The sequence below is a fragment of the Corvus kubaryi genome, unplaced genomic scaffold, assembly GCF_017639235.1.
Source record: "Corvus kubaryi isolate FWS band 111438036 unplaced genomic scaffold, C.kubaryi_AGA036_p1.0 133, whole genome shotgun sequence".
Lineage (NCBI taxonomy): Eukaryota > Metazoa > Chordata > Aves > Passeriformes > Corvidae > Corvus > Corvus kubaryi.
In genome coordinates this window covers 21,667,743-21,686,047 of record NW_024580667.1, presented here as the reverse complement: position 1 = coordinate 21,686,047, position 18,305 = coordinate 21,667,743, and the positions used below count along the sequence as shown (strand labels likewise).

The 18,305-nt window shown below is 38.8% G+C and overlaps 1 protein-coding gene across 4 annotated transcripts in view; it reads right to left on the bottom strand.

Annotated features, from left to right (window-relative positions):
* Nucleotides 1–18,305, bottom strand: part of ARHGEF7 (Rho guanine nucleotide exchange factor 7) — a 123,657-nt gene that overhangs the window by 54,484 nt on the left and 50,868 nt on the right. For all 4 annotated transcript variants that reach the window (XM_042038687.1, XM_042038694.1, XM_042038713.1 and 1 more), the window contains 4 exons: nucleotides 16,898–16,982; nucleotides 12,597–12,727; nucleotides 9,943–10,144; nucleotides 1,706–1,794 (listed from right to left, as the gene is read on the bottom strand). In XM_042038687.1, coding sequence (XP_041894621.1) covers nucleotides 1,706–1,794; nucleotides 9,943–10,144; nucleotides 12,597–12,727; nucleotides 16,898–16,982 — 507 coding nt within the window. The remainder of the gene's footprint in view (nucleotides 1–1,705; nucleotides 1,795–9,942; nucleotides 10,145–12,596; nucleotides 12,728–16,897; nucleotides 16,983–18,305) is intronic.

Sequence of the window (18,305 nt, the reverse complement as noted above, 5' to 3'; positions counted from 1 at the left end):
GTGATATTTCAAAATTGTAGGGTATATTATAGCTTAGGTGCCTGAACAAATTCAACATTTACTTTCCATAATTTTCACTGAAGTATACTATCACCTCTCAAATTGCCGATGTTACTCTTACAAAGTAAAACATGCCACCACAAGATTCAATTCATTTTGGTCAGAGTCAAACTGAAGTTTTAGCTAAGTCCAAACTAAACAGCTGAAACTTTTACTTTTCATCGTGCTAAGATCTATGAGGAAAAAATTAATATAAAATTGTAAAAGAGGCATGTATTTACCAATTACTTTATATAAGTAAATAAATAAATTAATTAAACCAAACCCCCAAATCTAAAGGACTGATGTTCAAGATAGCTGCCAATCTATTTTGATTAAAAACTCAATATAGATACAGATTAAGCGTAAGTAAGACCAGTCTCCTACCAGGTGAAGGAACTAAATCCTGTCCTGTCCTGCATTCACTTCAGTTTACTTGCATTGAAAATCATGTCTGAACATCAAAACAACAATTTGCTTCTATACACTACAACAGCTTCAAAAAAATAAAAGACTATAAAATAGATACAGTGAAAAAAATATAAATGAAACCAATCCACTGCTTTGTCACTGGGTATCCCACAGTGAGACCATTACTTCCTGCAGTTTGAAAGAAGGGTGTGCCTGCACAGGTGCTTTCCATTGTGGCTAGCAGTTGTGGGATGCAGTAGCCAAAAAACTGCAGCCCTCCCTTCACCACAGAACTGCAGCTACTGGCAGAGGCAGGAACCAAGCCTGATGGAGGAGCAGGAGGTTGCTTCGTAGCTTTCAATTAGGGATTATAGACAAAACACCTCTGTTCTTCCAGGTGCTATTCATGCCACAACCACAGAAGATGAAAGCAGAAAATTATACTTTATGATGCTTTTTAAAAACTGATATATAAAATGAAAACCCATGACAGCTGCTTGAAAGAAAAGGGAAAGAAAGGTTGTGGTTTGGTTTTACACCAGCAGGGAGCAGTGCTTAACAAAAACAGTAAGAAGCTTTTTTGCTTCCCAATGATCTACTCAAATAAACGATTCCCAACGTGGTTCCAACACACTTAAAGCTGGACATGTTTCTTACATGCATCTACTAAAGAGGTCTGAGTGCTAGAATTCCTGGTTAAGAATTCTTGGGGGTGTGTTAAAGGCACACTCTGGCTGTACTGCCTTGCTGTGAAATCTATCCACCCGTGTAAGGGAGAGAGGTTCCTTAAGTTAGCAACAGAGTTGATTTACAAGCATAAATACAAAGGAAGAAAATTGAACATTTTGAAACAATCTCTTATTCAACAAAAAGGACTAAGATATTCTTAATCATTTTAACACAGCAGAACTTCAGTAATTTATAGAGACTGGGGAACATTGATGGCACATGTAAGGGATGGGAGAGAAAAGGGAAATTAACAACTAGCAAAACAAGTAAAATGAGCGTAATATTACATAAATGCCAATCATTCACTTACTTTAGACAATAATTTTGCACCATGTTTAAGAATCCACATGTGTGATATTCTATTAAACTAATAATGATCTTGTTTATATGAGAATCCACCAATACCCCTATCTAGTTTTGAGACTTCCTGGCAAGACTGCCTTTTTTTAATGCAGATAAGAGCATTTAATAAAATGGCATTCTACTGTATATAACAGCTCACATGGAGGAAAAAATGATCACTCACCACATTGTAATAACTTTTGTTAATTGCAGATGTATCAAAGCCTTTAGGTGGACTCTTCAACATACCTGATTTGGGGGAGACTGGTTTTTCTGAAATATAAGATATTTTCGGGTCAATGGGGTGCAATTTCACAGCTCTACACTAGAGGTCAAACAAACTGCTTTAAAGTATTTCTAATAAGATACCGTGGAAATGGTGCTTCACCGAGAAACATACGTAACTGTACTTGAAATTAATGGTAAAGACTCAATATGTTCACAACAAATGAAACTCTGCCCCAGTGAAGGCAAGTAGTAAAACTCCCATTCTTTTTCCTGGAACCAGAAAGTCAGTTAATAAAATCTGCTTTTCCAAAATTATTTTTTAAAAATAAAATATTGTCATAGACTGCAATTAAAAAAAAAAGAAAAAAAAAATCAGCAGGCATTTCCAAACTATATATGCACTTTCAAACAAAAGTAGTATCAATATCAATTTAACGAACTCTGTGAAAGCAAGTGACCAATTAAGAGCTGAACATTCCAGAGATGAGACATTACATTCAGTCTTGAAACAGAGATTCAAAACACTTTATCAGTGACTTACCTTATGCCTAGAAAATAATCTTTTAAAACAAACTCTCTTTTGCTATTAATGAAGTATAGAATAAAAATGCTTATGCACTTGAGAACAGGGTTCTTCATAATGATAAATCCTTCCTATAATCCCATAGGGAATCTATCCCTCAGTAATGCATGCTCTTCCTAGAAGGACAACATTAATCTGCAAGATCAAAACACCAGTCCCGAGAGTTACCCAAGTGCCAGCCCAGAACAGAGAGGCAGGGAAAACACACTCCTAAAGTCTTCCCTCCCACCACTACCACTCCTCTAAGTCAATCACAGAGGAGCAAACACGAGAGAAAATCAAAAGCAACATGCTGCATCCTGAAGAAACAGCAAGATTTACAGCATCTCTTCTTGATCTCTCACACTTGACTGTGCACTCAACCAACTGAGAATGTATGTGAGTCTATGTTTATCAAGACATTATGTTTTAGTTGGTTTATTTTTCTTTGTTTTTTAAATAATCAGGCTTGTCTAATATGCAAATGTCAAATAAGCATTTGAGTAATTTGCATCCAAACTACAAACCAGCAAATTGTCAGCTGAACTGCCCCAAACAAAACCAAAAAAGCATCATCAAAACATACCTACTGAAGGTTCTTAATTTATTTTAAAAGCAAGCTCCTGTCCCAAACACATTTTAATAAAGATATATGAATAATTTAACTCTAGTTTACCTGATACCCCAGGCTAAGAATAAATTATGCAAGCCTCAAACACCTCTCCAGGAGAAGCCCAGTAAGCCAAGCTAAGGGCCAGCTATGGAAAATTCCCATGGACCACAGAGCTGACCAGGGAAGCACGGTCATAAGCAGAACACTCCCGGTGATACCAGCCTCTCCTGAGCAATTAAGTGCTTCCTCAGGCTGCCCAGCTGCAGCCCATGAATGATGCCATCCCAAGCGAGCTGACTCCAGGTGCAGGTCACCCTTTCACCTCCAGTACCAGGACAGCCTGGCAGGCCAGTGGGACAGAGGCTTTAGCTAACAGCCCCTGAACAGCAGCTCAGGCCCCAGGAGCACACAAATGCAAGTATCTTTAAGGGGATTTGCTCTGTATTGCACTGAAACTCCCCTCAAAGAAGCAAATCTAAAAATAAAATCTAGTCTTAAAACTACCAAACATGAGCAAAAAAAAAAAAAAAATTTTCCTTACACATTCAGGGATGACAGTAAAAACCTTCTGGTTAATATCCCCTGCCTACCCACCCCACATCAGCTCTAAGCTGACAGACAGCACAAAAATTATTAGACCCAGCAGTTATCCAGCTGGGAACACTAATGCACTCAGCCACCAGCCCTGCAGTACATACATGCTCTGCTATACAGCAGAGTAATTCCAAATGACAAGACTCCTCCCACCCCCTTAGAACGAAGCTGTAAACTCCAGCAGATTTGCCATCAAACACTCAATGTGAAAGAACCTAAAATCATATCATATGTATGGCTACTCATTTATATATTCATCTCTAATACTACTCTTTATGGGACAATTAAATTTTTTTTCTTCGTACTGAATGATGAAAATTATGTCATTCTCACAAACTTGGTAATTTGCTTTCATTCTCTGTGGAAGCTCTTGGACTTACCATACAATTTATAGTGACCTTCAGGTTCACTAAATATCTAAAGGTTTATTATCATGTGCCAAAAAGCATGAAAGGAGAAACCAGAGTCATTTAAGGATAAAAGTAAATACTTGTCACTGAATTTATCATAATACAGATGTCTGATCATTGCTAAGTTGGCTGATCACAGAATTCTGGATCTTTGTTACCTTAAAGGGTGCAAAAATACCTCTCTTCCCTTAAGCTGCTGAAGAAAGTGGGAGATTTTTTTGCTGAAATGTAGAGTCATTTATATTGCCAGCTGCTCAGCTGATTCAGTTATCCATCAAAGACATGTACATGTCCAAATTCAAAGACAGGACAGAAAAAAAGAATCACACATTCATATCATTTTGCCTGAACAGTGATAATCAACATTTAGCTTTTAAAATGTAAAGGCCATCATCTCTACTGTAGAGACACAGAATGAGACACAGCAAATTAGTCCAGCTGTCTATCATGTCTGGTATTCTGCCTCCAAGCAGTGCCTTGCTGCATAAGGAGGAATAAGAAACAGTCTTGTAGCAATTAGCTTATTGCACAATGCATTACACAGAAGAAAATCCTGATCTTGCACATAAGAAATCACTTTCTTTGTTTATGCTAAATTAAGTGTCATTTATTATCCTTGGTAATAGAACATTAGAGTACTTTTGCAAACAGAGCATATTTCATTAAACATTTCAAGGAGGTGCCACCCCCATTCAGCACACTATGTCTTTATGTCTATAAAGTCCATAGGTTTCTGAAACATCACCAGAACCCTAGCACTCCATAGCAGCTCTGTTTCTCAAAGCACTGGAAGAGAGCGACCTGAGCCAGACACCAGCTTTTCCCACACAGAAGGTTTTCCCATCTCCCCAGTCACAATGTGTATCCCTTATATTAGCACTGAAAGCACAACAAACATGGCTCAGCAAATGATCAAATCCAAAGCAAACAGGCATCTGCTCAAGTACGGGAAGAGATGGTATCCCGCTGGTGACTGAAACCAAGAGCTAAGTTACCACTGTCCATTTCTCTCATGAGTGAAGCATTGCATTCAACTGCCCTCAGCTACACTTGATAATGCATTGATGTGTCCAGTGGCTAGTGATAAACCAGGTAGAGTTCACTAAACAGATCATCTTTGGGTGGAGAATGAGGGTAGCACAGGCTTTTTAACATTATTCTTCCAGCAAATAATTATCCTCAGTGGAAGCAACTGCTTCTATAACCTTTCCCTAAGTGTACATAAGATGCCACAAACTGCCTAAAATGAAGTTATCTTATTCTTTACAAATGTCTACTAACTGGCTGTAAAAAGACAATTTACCCAATCCTTCCCAATATTTTGTTCCTTTCTATTTTATCTTACACGCCTTCAAATTACTTGACATTCCCACATTCTCTCTCTGTCATGTCTTCAGTTTATGCCATATTCATTTTCAGGCAACACTCTACTTCATGCTACTCCATAAAGTATTTATTCCCTTCAGAACATACTTTAATAGAGCACTTTGACCCTACTGCTACAAGAACACCTTGCATGTTTCTGCGATTACTGCGCTGTGGTGCGTAATCTAGATAAAAAGATAAAAATATCTGATTTGGGCTATTTCATCCTACATTAGCGGAGGAAAGATGTGCCAACGGGGATACCAAAAGCTATGTGGTCCCTATCAGTGAAGTGCTACAAGCAAGCTCCATTTTCCTAGAGTAATCAGTTCAAGTCCAGCATCAGGAGGGCAGACCTGAACTCATTCCCAGTTCTCAAGATGGCTCAGGCACTGCTGCAGGGCTCCACACTGCAATATGGACACTACCAATGCTTCTGCTCCAAGAGCATTCACTGGTCCCAACCTCTGTTTTATTTACGCCTGTAGAGTTACACTTGACAAGAGAACAAAATACTCCTCTGAGTGTATGTGGTTGGAGAGAGAAAAACTAACATTCTTAATAGGGTTTTAGTTATTTTTTCCTTTCCTTTTTTTTTTTTTTTTTTCCAAAGCTAAAAAGTGTAATCTCTCCTTCCCTCACACACCACAGGATGGAAACAGCTGACACTCTACTCCTCCACTATATTCTGACCTTTTCCCCACACTGATTTTGTTTTTTTAACATCAAACCAAAAGAAACACTATCACTGTAATTTGCACTGGGCCTGATACTAACAACTGTCAAGAAAGCGTAACAGAGGCTAGGGCAGTAACGATATGCTAACTTCTGCAAAGAATTAGAATGAAGTTTGTGACGTATCAAATGTAGTTTTTACAAAGCTATATTCCCTCCTGCATAATCTCATGCCATTTAAAGGGATTATGCTTGGCTAAAACTCAGCAACTGATCATGTGATTTTTTTTTTTTTTTTCAAAAATCTGATTAACATCTGACAGTAGCTAAGTAAGTGCATCCCATTCTGGCTAACCACTCTTCATTGCAAGGGAACCCTCAAAAGTAGGTCTCCAAATCTGTCTAACTACCGTGTGAGACAGAAGCAGCAGTGTAATGGACAAGACACCACCTACATCTTCACCCCCTCCTGCTCCATTTTATTTAAGCAAAAAAAACCTCAATAAGGCCATGCTGTCAAATATTTTAACAAGTTTACACATTATTAATCTTTTACCCTCTGTCACATGTAACAGTAGAACATGATGAAAACAAAATCCTTTCATTTTGAAGTACTTCCTGACTAGCGATCAAAGGTAAGATGTTACAGGGTTTGAAAATGGAAGTGGAAACATAGGCACAGGGGGGAGGGAGAGAGAAATGGACTATTTTTTTTTTGAAGCTCACAGTGTAGGCACACACTTGAATAGAAAACACTTTTCTTTTTATATTTACATGTTTGATCATAACTATCACAACTTTAAACAAATCCGCTTTTTCCCCTTGGATTAGGGAGGGGGACAGAATAAACATACACTCAAAAGCAAAACAAAACCAGTTTTTCATCTCAACCAAATTCATTTTCCCCCAAAAGAGTTATTGTGCAGCCTAAGAAAACTAAATGCTGTGCTTTGCTCAATAGTCTCAGTGTGTGTCCTACAACCATTCGCATCTCACCTCATGTATTAGCATTGTGTGCTAACTCTAATCACTCTGGAACAGCTAAACAAACAAGTTACAACCAGGGCACAACTACTGTGAAATACCTCTATCATGTGATATCCTCTGCTTGTGTAATTTATGTAATGCAGTTTACTTTTCCTCTAAAATCTTTAAGAAATCAATGTGGGTAAAGGCAGTTCCATTCCCACACATCTTTCTCTTTCCTTCCTGGAATATCTAACTTCAGAGCCACCCTACAAGCTAAGATTACATATCTACCATTTTTTTACACTAGAGGATTTTCATTTAGAGCAAAAATCCATTTATCTAAACATCTAATGCCTACAAAGTTTGTGAGAATTAAAACAAAAACACACATGCATAAATAACTTCACTCATTTCTTCTTTTACTCAATTTGTAGAAGTCAGGTTTCAGCAGACTGAGGGGATTTAATTAAGTCAAACCCAGGAGCTTATTTAGGCATGTCCTGGGAGCTCTCCATATAATGCATCATCCTGAACAGAATTTCTAACTATTTGCAGTATTTTCAGCTACATTTCAGAGAAGACAGATGGGTAAAATCATACTCTTAATGCTAGAACACTTTAAAGAGTATTTTGAAAACAGATGAGATGTCCAGGATGAACAACTTTTTATAGAGACCTTAATCAAGAGTGCTTTAAAAATTAGCAGCATGTCAATGAAAGAATAGAAAAAGTAGATGCAAACTGACATGGAGCAAGTATCACAAATATATACACTAACCACAAACAGAAAAAGAAGGAAAAGTAAGTAGGAGAAGTCAGGTCACCATTTGAAATACAACTAACATGGTCATAAGGGTAGTAGCAACAAAGCATTCCCTAGCATGCATAGATACATGAAGGAGTAAAGCTAATCTGCAACCCCACAGTTAAAAACACACTAAGCAGCTCTCGGTACGTCATCCTTCCCTCTACCTCCCCCATCCTCCTCATAAAAAAAGTCAACTTCAGACAACTAAAACATATACCTACGAATGCATAAAAGCAGTTTAAAATTACTATTTTGATAAATTACACAGTACCTGTTGTGCTGATCTGATAGTAAGAGAACTAGCTATATCCATATCTGAAACCAGAGAGGACAAATGAAGTTCCATAAAGTACTGGGAAAAGCCAAACACAGTAATTTTAAAATGCAAGAGGAAAACAGAGAAAGCTACTGAGCTACAGCTCAGTCATTTCAACTTTGTAATACTCAATGAACTAAGCTTCCTGAGAAGAAAAAAAGCATCGGCACATACAGAAGAAACTTCCATAGAAGAAACTGAACATATGAGACAGCACTCCAAGAATGAGGAGAAGCCAGAAGGGGTAAACTGTTCTGGCAGAGAGAATACACCTATACAGTGGAGGGAAAAGGACTTGGGAGAAAATTCTTCTGAGGGTAAGAAGCAAAAACCATGTCAGCCCCAGGGAACAGACAGGGTTGCAAGGAGTCACAAGCATCAGACTGCACTTGGTACTAACCTTGGCACTACAGCTTGTTGTCTCTTCCTACTCAGAAGAGTTACTTCACCAAAGTACAGGGTTCTTAATAAAACAAGAATCACTTAACTCCAGTTACTGGCAACTTCTGGTTCTTGCATGTTCACTCTTAAAGCATTTCTACTCCGGAGCCTAACTGCTTACCCACGTTCCGGTCCAGGAGTTGGAAGAGATCAAAACTGATGAAATCCAAACAAGATCTCTGCAGCAATGATTTAAATGAATAACAATGGGACAAGACAGTCATCATGGCTGATGCTACAACAGTACAAATCAGAAACAGGCTTCAAGAATTGTTTCTCAGGATAAGCTGCATCTGAGAGATCTCTAAAGAACATTAAAGCTGAGTCTTACATTGTGACTATGCCTGAGAGAATATGGTTGAAAAGGACAATGAAGCTGCAGATCTAAGACCAGCATTTTGCAGCAACAGACAAGATAGTAAATCAAGGAAGAAAATAAGAGGATGCGGCCAAAGGAGAAAAGATAAGTTTAAAAATAGAGTTTTGCTCCCACAACCTCACTTTGCAATCAAGCATCTGAATAGCTGCCTCATAATGGAGAAAAAAAAAATTTAAAAGCCATGCCGATGACTTTAGCACAGTCCCAAAAGATGTGTGTTTTCACTGGAGCTGTGACAAAGGAAAGAGTGGTAAAGCCTTCTGGAGACCCTGGGTAATTTTATCCTACCAGGCTTATCCCTAATCTCCGAAAATAAGCTGAGACAAGGAAAGACACAGAGTAAAAAAGTGAAATAAAGGAGACAGAGAAATTATGTCACCCACAGCAACGTCTTAGTGGATTAAAAAGGAATGTTATTTCCGATATTCAGATAACATTTACAGAAGGCACTTCCACTGTATAAAGCTCAAAATAAAACTTCAGTGGAAGAATGAAGCCTGTATGAAGAAAAGCTGAAGGCATATGAACAAGAAAGAAAAAGAAAAATCACAAACACATTATTTTTCAAAAGTTGATTTTGATAGAATTGGGTTTCTTTCCTGCAGTTGTTTAGTTCTACGTAATGGGATGTGTTGAGTAATTTTTTGGTTGGTTTGGGGGTTTTTTCTTGTTCGTTTTTTTTTGTTGTTGTTTTTGAAGGAAATCTCTCACTATTTAAACTTAAAGCACCAATTCAAAGTATATCAGCATCTGAAAGCAAATTCTATATTCTAGGAAGTCAGACCAAGGAAGTGAGAGCAGCCCAAACGTGACAGACAAGCAAACAGAATGGGGAGATTTCTGCATGCTTACTGCTAATTCAGAAGCCTCTGAGCACTCTGTATAGTGAACTGGGGTGGGGAAGAGCAAGTTCCTGAGCATTAGTGATTGCTGTCAACGACATTCAGTAAAAAAAGTCAAGCCTAAACAAAAAGCATTAGAAGTTTTAATGAATCAACCAACCATCAACCTCTATCCAATGCAAGAATTTCTGTCAATATGCTCTCCCCTTCAAAACTCACCATTTGATTTTATTTCTCGTACATAGTTACTTGGAAACCACCCTGTTTTTCCATTTAAAGTTCCTTCCCACCAGCCTCCTTCTTCCACTCTTGTAACATGAATAATATCGCCTTTTGAAAAAGAAAGTTCATCTTCATTTGTCTGTTGAAAATTAAATTTGGCTCTCACCACCAACTGATGGTTGCCGTTATCTGTCATGTCCTAGTAAGAGAAAGCAAAGAATAAAACAATCATTAGAGACTTAAGCAATATTTCCATGAGCAAAACAGAAATATCCATAAAATGGAAATAGTCTTTACTCCACACGCAACAGTCCCCACACGTTCTCACTCAAAAGCCTTTATAAGGAGTGATTTGGCATTTCTAGTATTTCTGTCATTTTTAGTCTATAGATTTTTTTCAGCCATGGGAGTATATATTTTACTTATTACAGCCCTTCAAATCAGAAGGGGTCAACAGAGCTAAAATGAGAATAATTATTGCTCTCACAAAAAGAAAATAAAGAAAACATATACATTTTCTATAACTAGCATAACTTGGAACTGCCTTTGACAACGACAAAGAAACAAAGGCTTTACATTAGAGTTTTTTCCTAAAACTTTCTGTGCTGCAAGGAGGGAGAAACTGAGTTGGGTTTAATTTAATTCTGGATATACATAGAGTTTGCAGCTCAAAACCTTTTTCTTTTCTTTTTTCCTGTAACAGATCAGGTTGGAGGCTTCCACAGCTGAAGGTGCAAGTCTCCATGACCTGCCAATGAAGAAAGACAGTGTTCTTTCACAAAACCCACAAAAGAGTCACGCAACTTACCTTGAATAAGTACTCCCAAATAATTTCTCTCAAGGTTAGCAAAGCTGGAAGCCTGAAGCATGTCAGACTTGCAGCTGTCCATATAACACTGTGTATGCATGCTCATCCCCTACCACAGATGTGAAGGCAGGTTATCACTCTGTCCTAACATCTGAATGTTCTTAGAAGTAACTAAAAAATCTTTAGAATTAATGATGTTCAAATTCAGCATTTTGTCCTTGCATGTCAATTTTGGGTATCTGTACCATTCAAATATTTTCATGAGAGTTTGGGCAAACCTTTATGCTAAAAAAGTGCAATACTCGGACAACTTTAAATACATTGGACTGGAACTGAGAGAATAGCACTACAAATCATGTTTGTCTCTATCATAACTAAGGATCAGTACCTGTACAGCTAACAAAGTAACTTAGTGAGAAAACAACTGTGTAAGCACTCCTAGTCCGTATCCGGGTAGAAGAATTTCACCTATATGTTGCCTATATAATTGAGATTATCAAAAGACTGCATGTTGTCACTAGGATCTTACAATACATCAGCTTAATTTATAACCCAAGTAATCATGTTATTGTATCACAACTCAATATAACTTTCATCAGAGTTAGTGGCTGAGAAACTACAGGAAAATGAGGGCAAACACAACTTTGAAAACATGCAGAAAACCCCAAAATAGTGTAAGTCCCAGTGTTTGACAATTAGATCTGCACATTTTCCAACAAGTGCCTCTGCCTTAGTCCTCTGCTTGTACATTATGTGCTTTCATCCACTCTGCTCAACAAGAAAAAATGTTTTGTTTTAGTAAACGGTAAAAAAGCCACAAAATAAGCAGAAACATTGCACAGTGACATCAACTACAATCCCTATGCTCTGCCACTATGGCTTTCCAGCAGAGGAAATGAGTACAAACTTGGTGAGAACAGTTCCAAACTGATCATCTACAGCAACAAAACCAAACTAGGAATTTCCTGGATTTGGCTGCTAGCTCACTTTCCTTCCTTCTTGCACTTCTCTGCTCTAACTTTGCAGAGAGCAACTCAGATCACCAAAGTGATAGAAATATTGAAAACTCTGATTACTTCAGGGATCCAGCTAGTCCCACCAACTGCTGCATCTGCAAAACTGAGTGGGCTGTGAACAGCAGAACAGGAGCTCGAATTAGTGGCCTAGGGCAAGAACTTGCACAGGCTCTGCTCCCAGAGAAAACACATTACACCACACCTAAGAAAGCCACAGAAAAACAGCTTTTGTTAGGGATCTGAACCCTCCTTGCAAACCTTCAGTGACTAAAAACACGTTTTATCACAATTTCCATGAGGTATGCAACCCTGACTTCAGCTGTACTATAAAACAATGGCCCATAACACTCAGTTACCCAAAGACCAGTTGAAGGATCAACCTTGAAATATAACAGAAAACAGGAACAACTACCACTACTGCCAACATTAAAAGTATCACCTTCAAAGAGGTTTGAATAACCTTCAATCATCACCCCTAAACTCAGAGAGAAAATGAGATTTTTGCCTTTAGAAAAGCAAGTCCTCATACTAAAAAGAAAAACACAAATCCAGGAAGACACTATCTTTACAGACAACAAGGAGCACTAAAGGAGGAAAAAATAGTTAGAAGTTCACAAAAAGTTGCATGTATTTTGAAACCTCATATGAAAAGCTGCAAAAACAAACTCACAGTCTAAAAATACAGAAGTGAAAGAGAGGAAACAGTTACTTTGCTACACTATAATTTACTTACAAAACTCATTTAAAAAAAAAAAAAGGAAAAAGAAAAGGGGGGGAAAAAAAAAAAAAAATCACACCACAGCATGTTTCATTCTTCCAGAACTTACCAAACTCCGATACTGTCCCTGAAAGAGTTTTGAAGTTCTACTGTGTAAAGACTGGGATCCCAGAGAATCAAAGGATTTTATCCGATGAGATGAGGGACGTGCACATACAGAGTCACTGCCCAGCCCTATGTCTGTGTGAGGGTGGGGGAAAAAAAGGTAAATATTAGAATTTGAAAAATCTGCATCTGTAACTTCTGCTTACTTCTGCTTAAAGCAGATTTGATATATCTGCAGTTACTCAGTAATTCAAGATTTAAAAAATTATAGGCAGTAAATAATCTAAAGCCCTGAGACATTGACAATTTCTTCCCCACACAGACAAGAAAACAACTTGGCCTGTTTAGAGAAAGGAGGGTTAGGGTTGTATTTCTCTATTCCTACTCACTACCAGTCTATTTAAAGGTAATTAACCAGCACCATTTTAGCTAGCAGCCAAGAATTTTGAATACATTAAACTTGCTTGAAGTGAAGCCAGCCACATCTGTTTCTTTGCTCTTCCCACAGCCCCCCCATCTCCTTCTCAATTAAAACATTCCTTCCACTGTCTTTTTTCCTACATTCCTTTGTCTCATCCCCTTTTTTTTGCCAACTAAGCGATTTTTTTCTTCTTTGGAAGGAGAACTAGGAGTAGAAGGAAAATGCTGCTTCTCACAAGTAAACACCCTCCCAAAACATCTCCCCTCTTCCATTTGTCTCTCCTCTGAGAAGCACACCCATGAGATATGTTCATCTAAAGGGTTATGTGCCATCAGGGGCTGCTGGGGTCCCTTGTGTGCTGGGAGGTGCTGAGGGAGCAGCAGGACAGGGCTCATCCCACCATCCCAGCCAGGGGTGGGGCAGCTGGGGGCACCAGGGCAGCCCCAGTCCTGGACACTGGGCTGGCACCTCCCCAGGATGGGTGTGTCCTGTGGATTAGCAAGCCACAGCCAGCCAGGGGCTGCACCAAAAGAAGCTCCCAAGAGCCAGGTTCAGTGCTGGCTGCAGCCTCCCACAGCCCTACTGGGAGCCTCTCCCCACATTACAGTGGGACAGTGGGTTGCTGCTGGCTGCACCAGTGTCCCCCTTTCTCACAGCCAAAGCCCCAGGAGTGGGATGCTCCCAGGACCCTTGCAGAGGGCAGCAGACAAACCTTGCTCCTTTGCACAAGCGTGGCAAGTCATTCCTTTCCTTCATGTTTTCCATATACAAGGAGACTACTCAGTGAACATCAGATCTTAAGAAGCCCTGAAAGCAATACAGTATTTTCTGTCCCAAATCTAGATGTCTTCACTAGACTACACAAGCCTCCCAACTGCTCTCCTGGTTTTTACACCTGTTACTCTCTTTCCTAGTAGTTTGCTTTTCTTCCAAAGCTTGAACTCCATACTGAGGTACGCACACAACTGTAGTCTCCCAACAGTTACTTCCAGACTGAAGTAGACCATCATTATGCAAATCCAAATTATTTTTTGTCCAAAGGAAATAACATATACAGGTTGAGATCCAGGGACACCAGCAAATAAGGTGCATCTCCTGTTCCACAACAAACCTGAAGAGACAACTCAATTCATCTGAACTGGAAAATCTTTAAACTTCAGCACAGCATCCAACAGCAGCAGAGATGCAGGAGGAGTGAAAGGGTTTGAGATTGACAACAGAAATGTTGACAAAGGATGCTCCAAGTCTGCCAGTGACTGAGTGGAAAACACTTTCCCTGCTCCATCTTTTTATATGACTCACTGATATCCTTCAAACATCATCATCCTTCAAAAAAAAACCCTATAAATCTACACCCCCTACTTAAATAGTGCAATATTAGAACTATACATATTGAGTATTTTATATGCATAGTATTCTTGCACATTGAAGTAATAAAAGACACTTCGTGAAACTGCTTTCCCAAAAGCATTTAAAGGCTGTGGTAGTCAGAAAAACACTGGTGATTATAGTCCATTACAAAAAGGTCATACGTGACATGTTTTCACAGGCTACCAGGAAAGAAATGGAACTGGATTATGGGCTTAGTTTGTACATCATGACTATATGGCTAACTCCAATGCTCCCAGAAAACTTTAAGTTGCCATAACCATCATTACTTAATAGAGCTTAAGGTTTAAAAGTAACCTGAAACATCTCCATGTCCAGCTTGCTATGTTTCCTAAGTGCAGTCAAGTTCAAGGACAGACAGCCACCAAATCCAGAACTATACCTTGATACAGCTTGCCTAGAAAAACAGGATCAGGTTGGCTTATGACAGTGTGTTGCAGCTTCTGGGCAACTCCAAAACACTAGCTAGAATTTAAGTGTAGACTGATTCCTAAAATTTTCTAATTTCGCAGCAGCAGAGCTAATACAGCAACACAAGAGCACCTTTTTAGGTTTGAATTAGAAACTGCATGTATCTGAGGTGAAAACATAATTATTACAAACAAACCACATGCAAATGGAAGAATTTTTACTGTTAGTATCTGAATACTTTCAAATCAATCAGAAATGTTGATACTTTTAAAACACTGTATCCATTAAAGTTTCTATTAAAATACCTAATAAACACATTCAATGAATTCCTTAATGGTATTATTGTAAAAAAAAAAAAAAAAATCAACTCTGCTACTAAAGGCTCAAGAATCTTGAATGGCAACAGAATGTGCATGTTTAACAACTATTAATTTGGTAATTCCTTCACAAGCTTCACTCTTCCATCCATTTTAAGATTTCCAGTGTTTGTAAAATCCTTTCTCCCTTGTACCACTATCTCAACTTCCCTATACCAGTTCCTCTCCCCTCATCTGTCTACAAACAGCAAACTGCTTCCTTGATCCCACCACTCCAGAGATTAATACTTTGATGGAGTGAAAACCCACAGAAGTCTTTCATCAGTAATCATGCCCATTACTCGCATTCTTCATATTGTAGGAAGGCCTATTTCAGAAGAACCTGTGTATGCCTGAAATTCTTGCAGGTCTACAGAGGGCGCTGGAGTCTAAAACACCTGCTACACAGTTGCCCAGTAGTGAAAATTGTTTGGAAGAACAAGAAGGTTTATACTTGCTCCTGGGAATGAGACAACACCACAGCTTGCATGTGGTTTCGATTTTTGGTTTCCATACCACCACCACCACATGCCCACACCATGAAAGGGATCAGCCCCAAGTCCTTTCTAACCAGCTGCAGTTGTGGCTTTTTGATGTGGGCATTAATCCATAGACACCTGGACAGAACAGCCACACTTTATCTCCACTTTAACGACAGCAAAGGCACTGATGGCCAGTGTACGGCAGTTTTAAAGATGTACTGCTCTGGTTTGTGTTTGCACTTACACTTGAGGTGAGAGGCAGTATCTCCAACTGGTCTAAACAGCTTCAAAGAAGTCAGTGGTATTACTCCATGCCCATTCATTAAAACTAAGAATTTGGTTGCAAAACTTAATCTTAAGGGGTGCTTCCTAATGCGAGGAAAAAAATAAGCCACCAAAACCACAAAACCTCTCTTGAAACAGACCAAAGAAGTCTTATAAACATGACAAGACACTTACTAGTATTAAATGAAGCAACATTTATCTATCACTGACTTTTCTATCACCTTCCTTTTCTTCCTCACACAAAAACTGACACATATGGTTCAATTGTAGACTCTCTCTCAGACTCTGACCTGATGACCAGTACTGAAAGCTGCTGCTGATGGTGGAACAAGAAGAAACCAAAAGGGCCAATGTTAACATTTCTTGACTGTCCCAGGGTCCACCTGGCATAATTTAGCTCAGCCTCACCCTACAATGATGGATGGACACCTCTCACCTGTGTGTTATTTCTACAGCTCTCTCCCCTCCCACCAAAGAGCTAAGGCAAGTGGTTCATGACTTCTAGCTGCTAAACGAATGAAATACGTGGCTTAACAGATCAAAGATGTTGGAGATCCTTTTGTGACTGGCAAGAAAGGATAGTGCAGGGAAATGGAGACGGGGTGGGGGGGCAAAAATTTTGACAAAGCTGTTCAAATAGGAGAATAACAGAATGGAGCAAAAGTCAACTTTGGTATTCCAAACTTGGAGGAAAAAAAGAAAAACCAACCAAAAAACCAGGCCCTTTTTCTAAATTGCTTGCCAGCTTAAAGGCTTAGCCTTAGCTCTACCACAAAACTTCCTTCTGCAGAAGACACGACTAGAGAACCCAGAGCCACTGCAAAGTTTTAAAAACATGAACACCAACAAAAGCTCTTTTAAAATGCTGCACATGTTCACTTCATCATGGATACAGCAACAGGCACACTGATGCAAGCTGAAAGCAGTTGTAAGCCAGCACAAGACACAGCAGTCTACTTACCTGCAGTCACCTTGTTTAAAGCCACAAGAGAGCTGAGAACTTTGCTGAAATTCTGTCCCTGATACAGGTCATTTGCATCAAAAGTCTGAAAAAAAACCCAAAAAAACCATGTAGTTAAGTTATAGAAACAAGCCTTTAAGCTTGTATATACAAACCATGACTGTAGAAGCTATTGCATGATCAAGGTATCAGTCTTTTAGTGGCTGTTATGAACCAGTAAAACTGGGGAGGGGGGGTGGGGGTGTTCCTCCTTAAAAAAAATATTAAAAACAACCCAACAAACGAAGACATTTTTAAATGGAAAAAAAATATAGCAAGAGCTGCATTTGGAAAAAACTGAAGAATAGAGAAAGTAAAAATATTAAGTACCATTTAAGTTACAAGAAAATTGAATAAAACAAGTATCAGAAGCAGTAGTTTTCCCTAAGACATTTTGGCCAAAAAAAGTTACTGGGTACCATTACTCTTGTCATACTCTTCTTCTGTAGCAGCACACAGGCATTGTACCTGATTTTTCATAATGTACTCTTAAAATTACTACAAATACTTTAAGAAGTACTACAACATACATGCTATCTCTTCACAAGACACAGAGAGTAGCATTCCTGAACATTAATGAATTTTTAAAAGAATGAAATTTCTAGATAGCTTAGATCAAGGATGAGGTTTGGGAAGGGAACGGATGACAGGAGATGTTTATTTTAAGTGTGGTAAGGAAGTCCAAACCTTGAACTATCATGCAGAAAACACTCCAGCAACTTTCAAGCACTGGGTGATGACATTAAATGTCTGGATTTTTTGGGGAAAAGGGGACTTTTTTTAAAAAAAGGAAGAAAACCCACAAACGCACATTTGCCTGAGGTAATGGAAACACTCATTCAAAGTCTCATGAAAATAGCTCTCGCAATAGATTCTGCATAGGTTGAAAGGAGTCACAGTACTCCTTTGTGCAAGCCTAGAAAGCTGACAATAAAAGACAGCTGCTACAGTTCTTCCAACTGATTTAAGAAACAGAAAGACATTTAGTTTCCTGCAATGTCGCAGTTTTTATCTAAAAAGTCAACAAAAACCTGTTCACTTTCCTGATAGCAGGCCCATCCCATAGGCACTACCAGAGAGTCCTTACCCCAGAGAACAGCCTTAGTAGACAGGAGAGAGAAAACTCATAATCCCAGGGGAGAAGCGAGAAAGAAACAAAGTTTAACCCAAGAGAAGGGAAAATGTTAACAACAGCTACCAAAAGTAACCACAGAAGGGGCTGCCAGACCAGTTCTGACTGGTTACGTAATATCACAGGAAAGGTAGAACAGATTTAGGAAACATTTAACGACAGTATTAGTCAGTAAGAAAAAAATCTCCCAATGCATCCACAATATTTGAGGTACTTGTATACATTAACATGCTCATT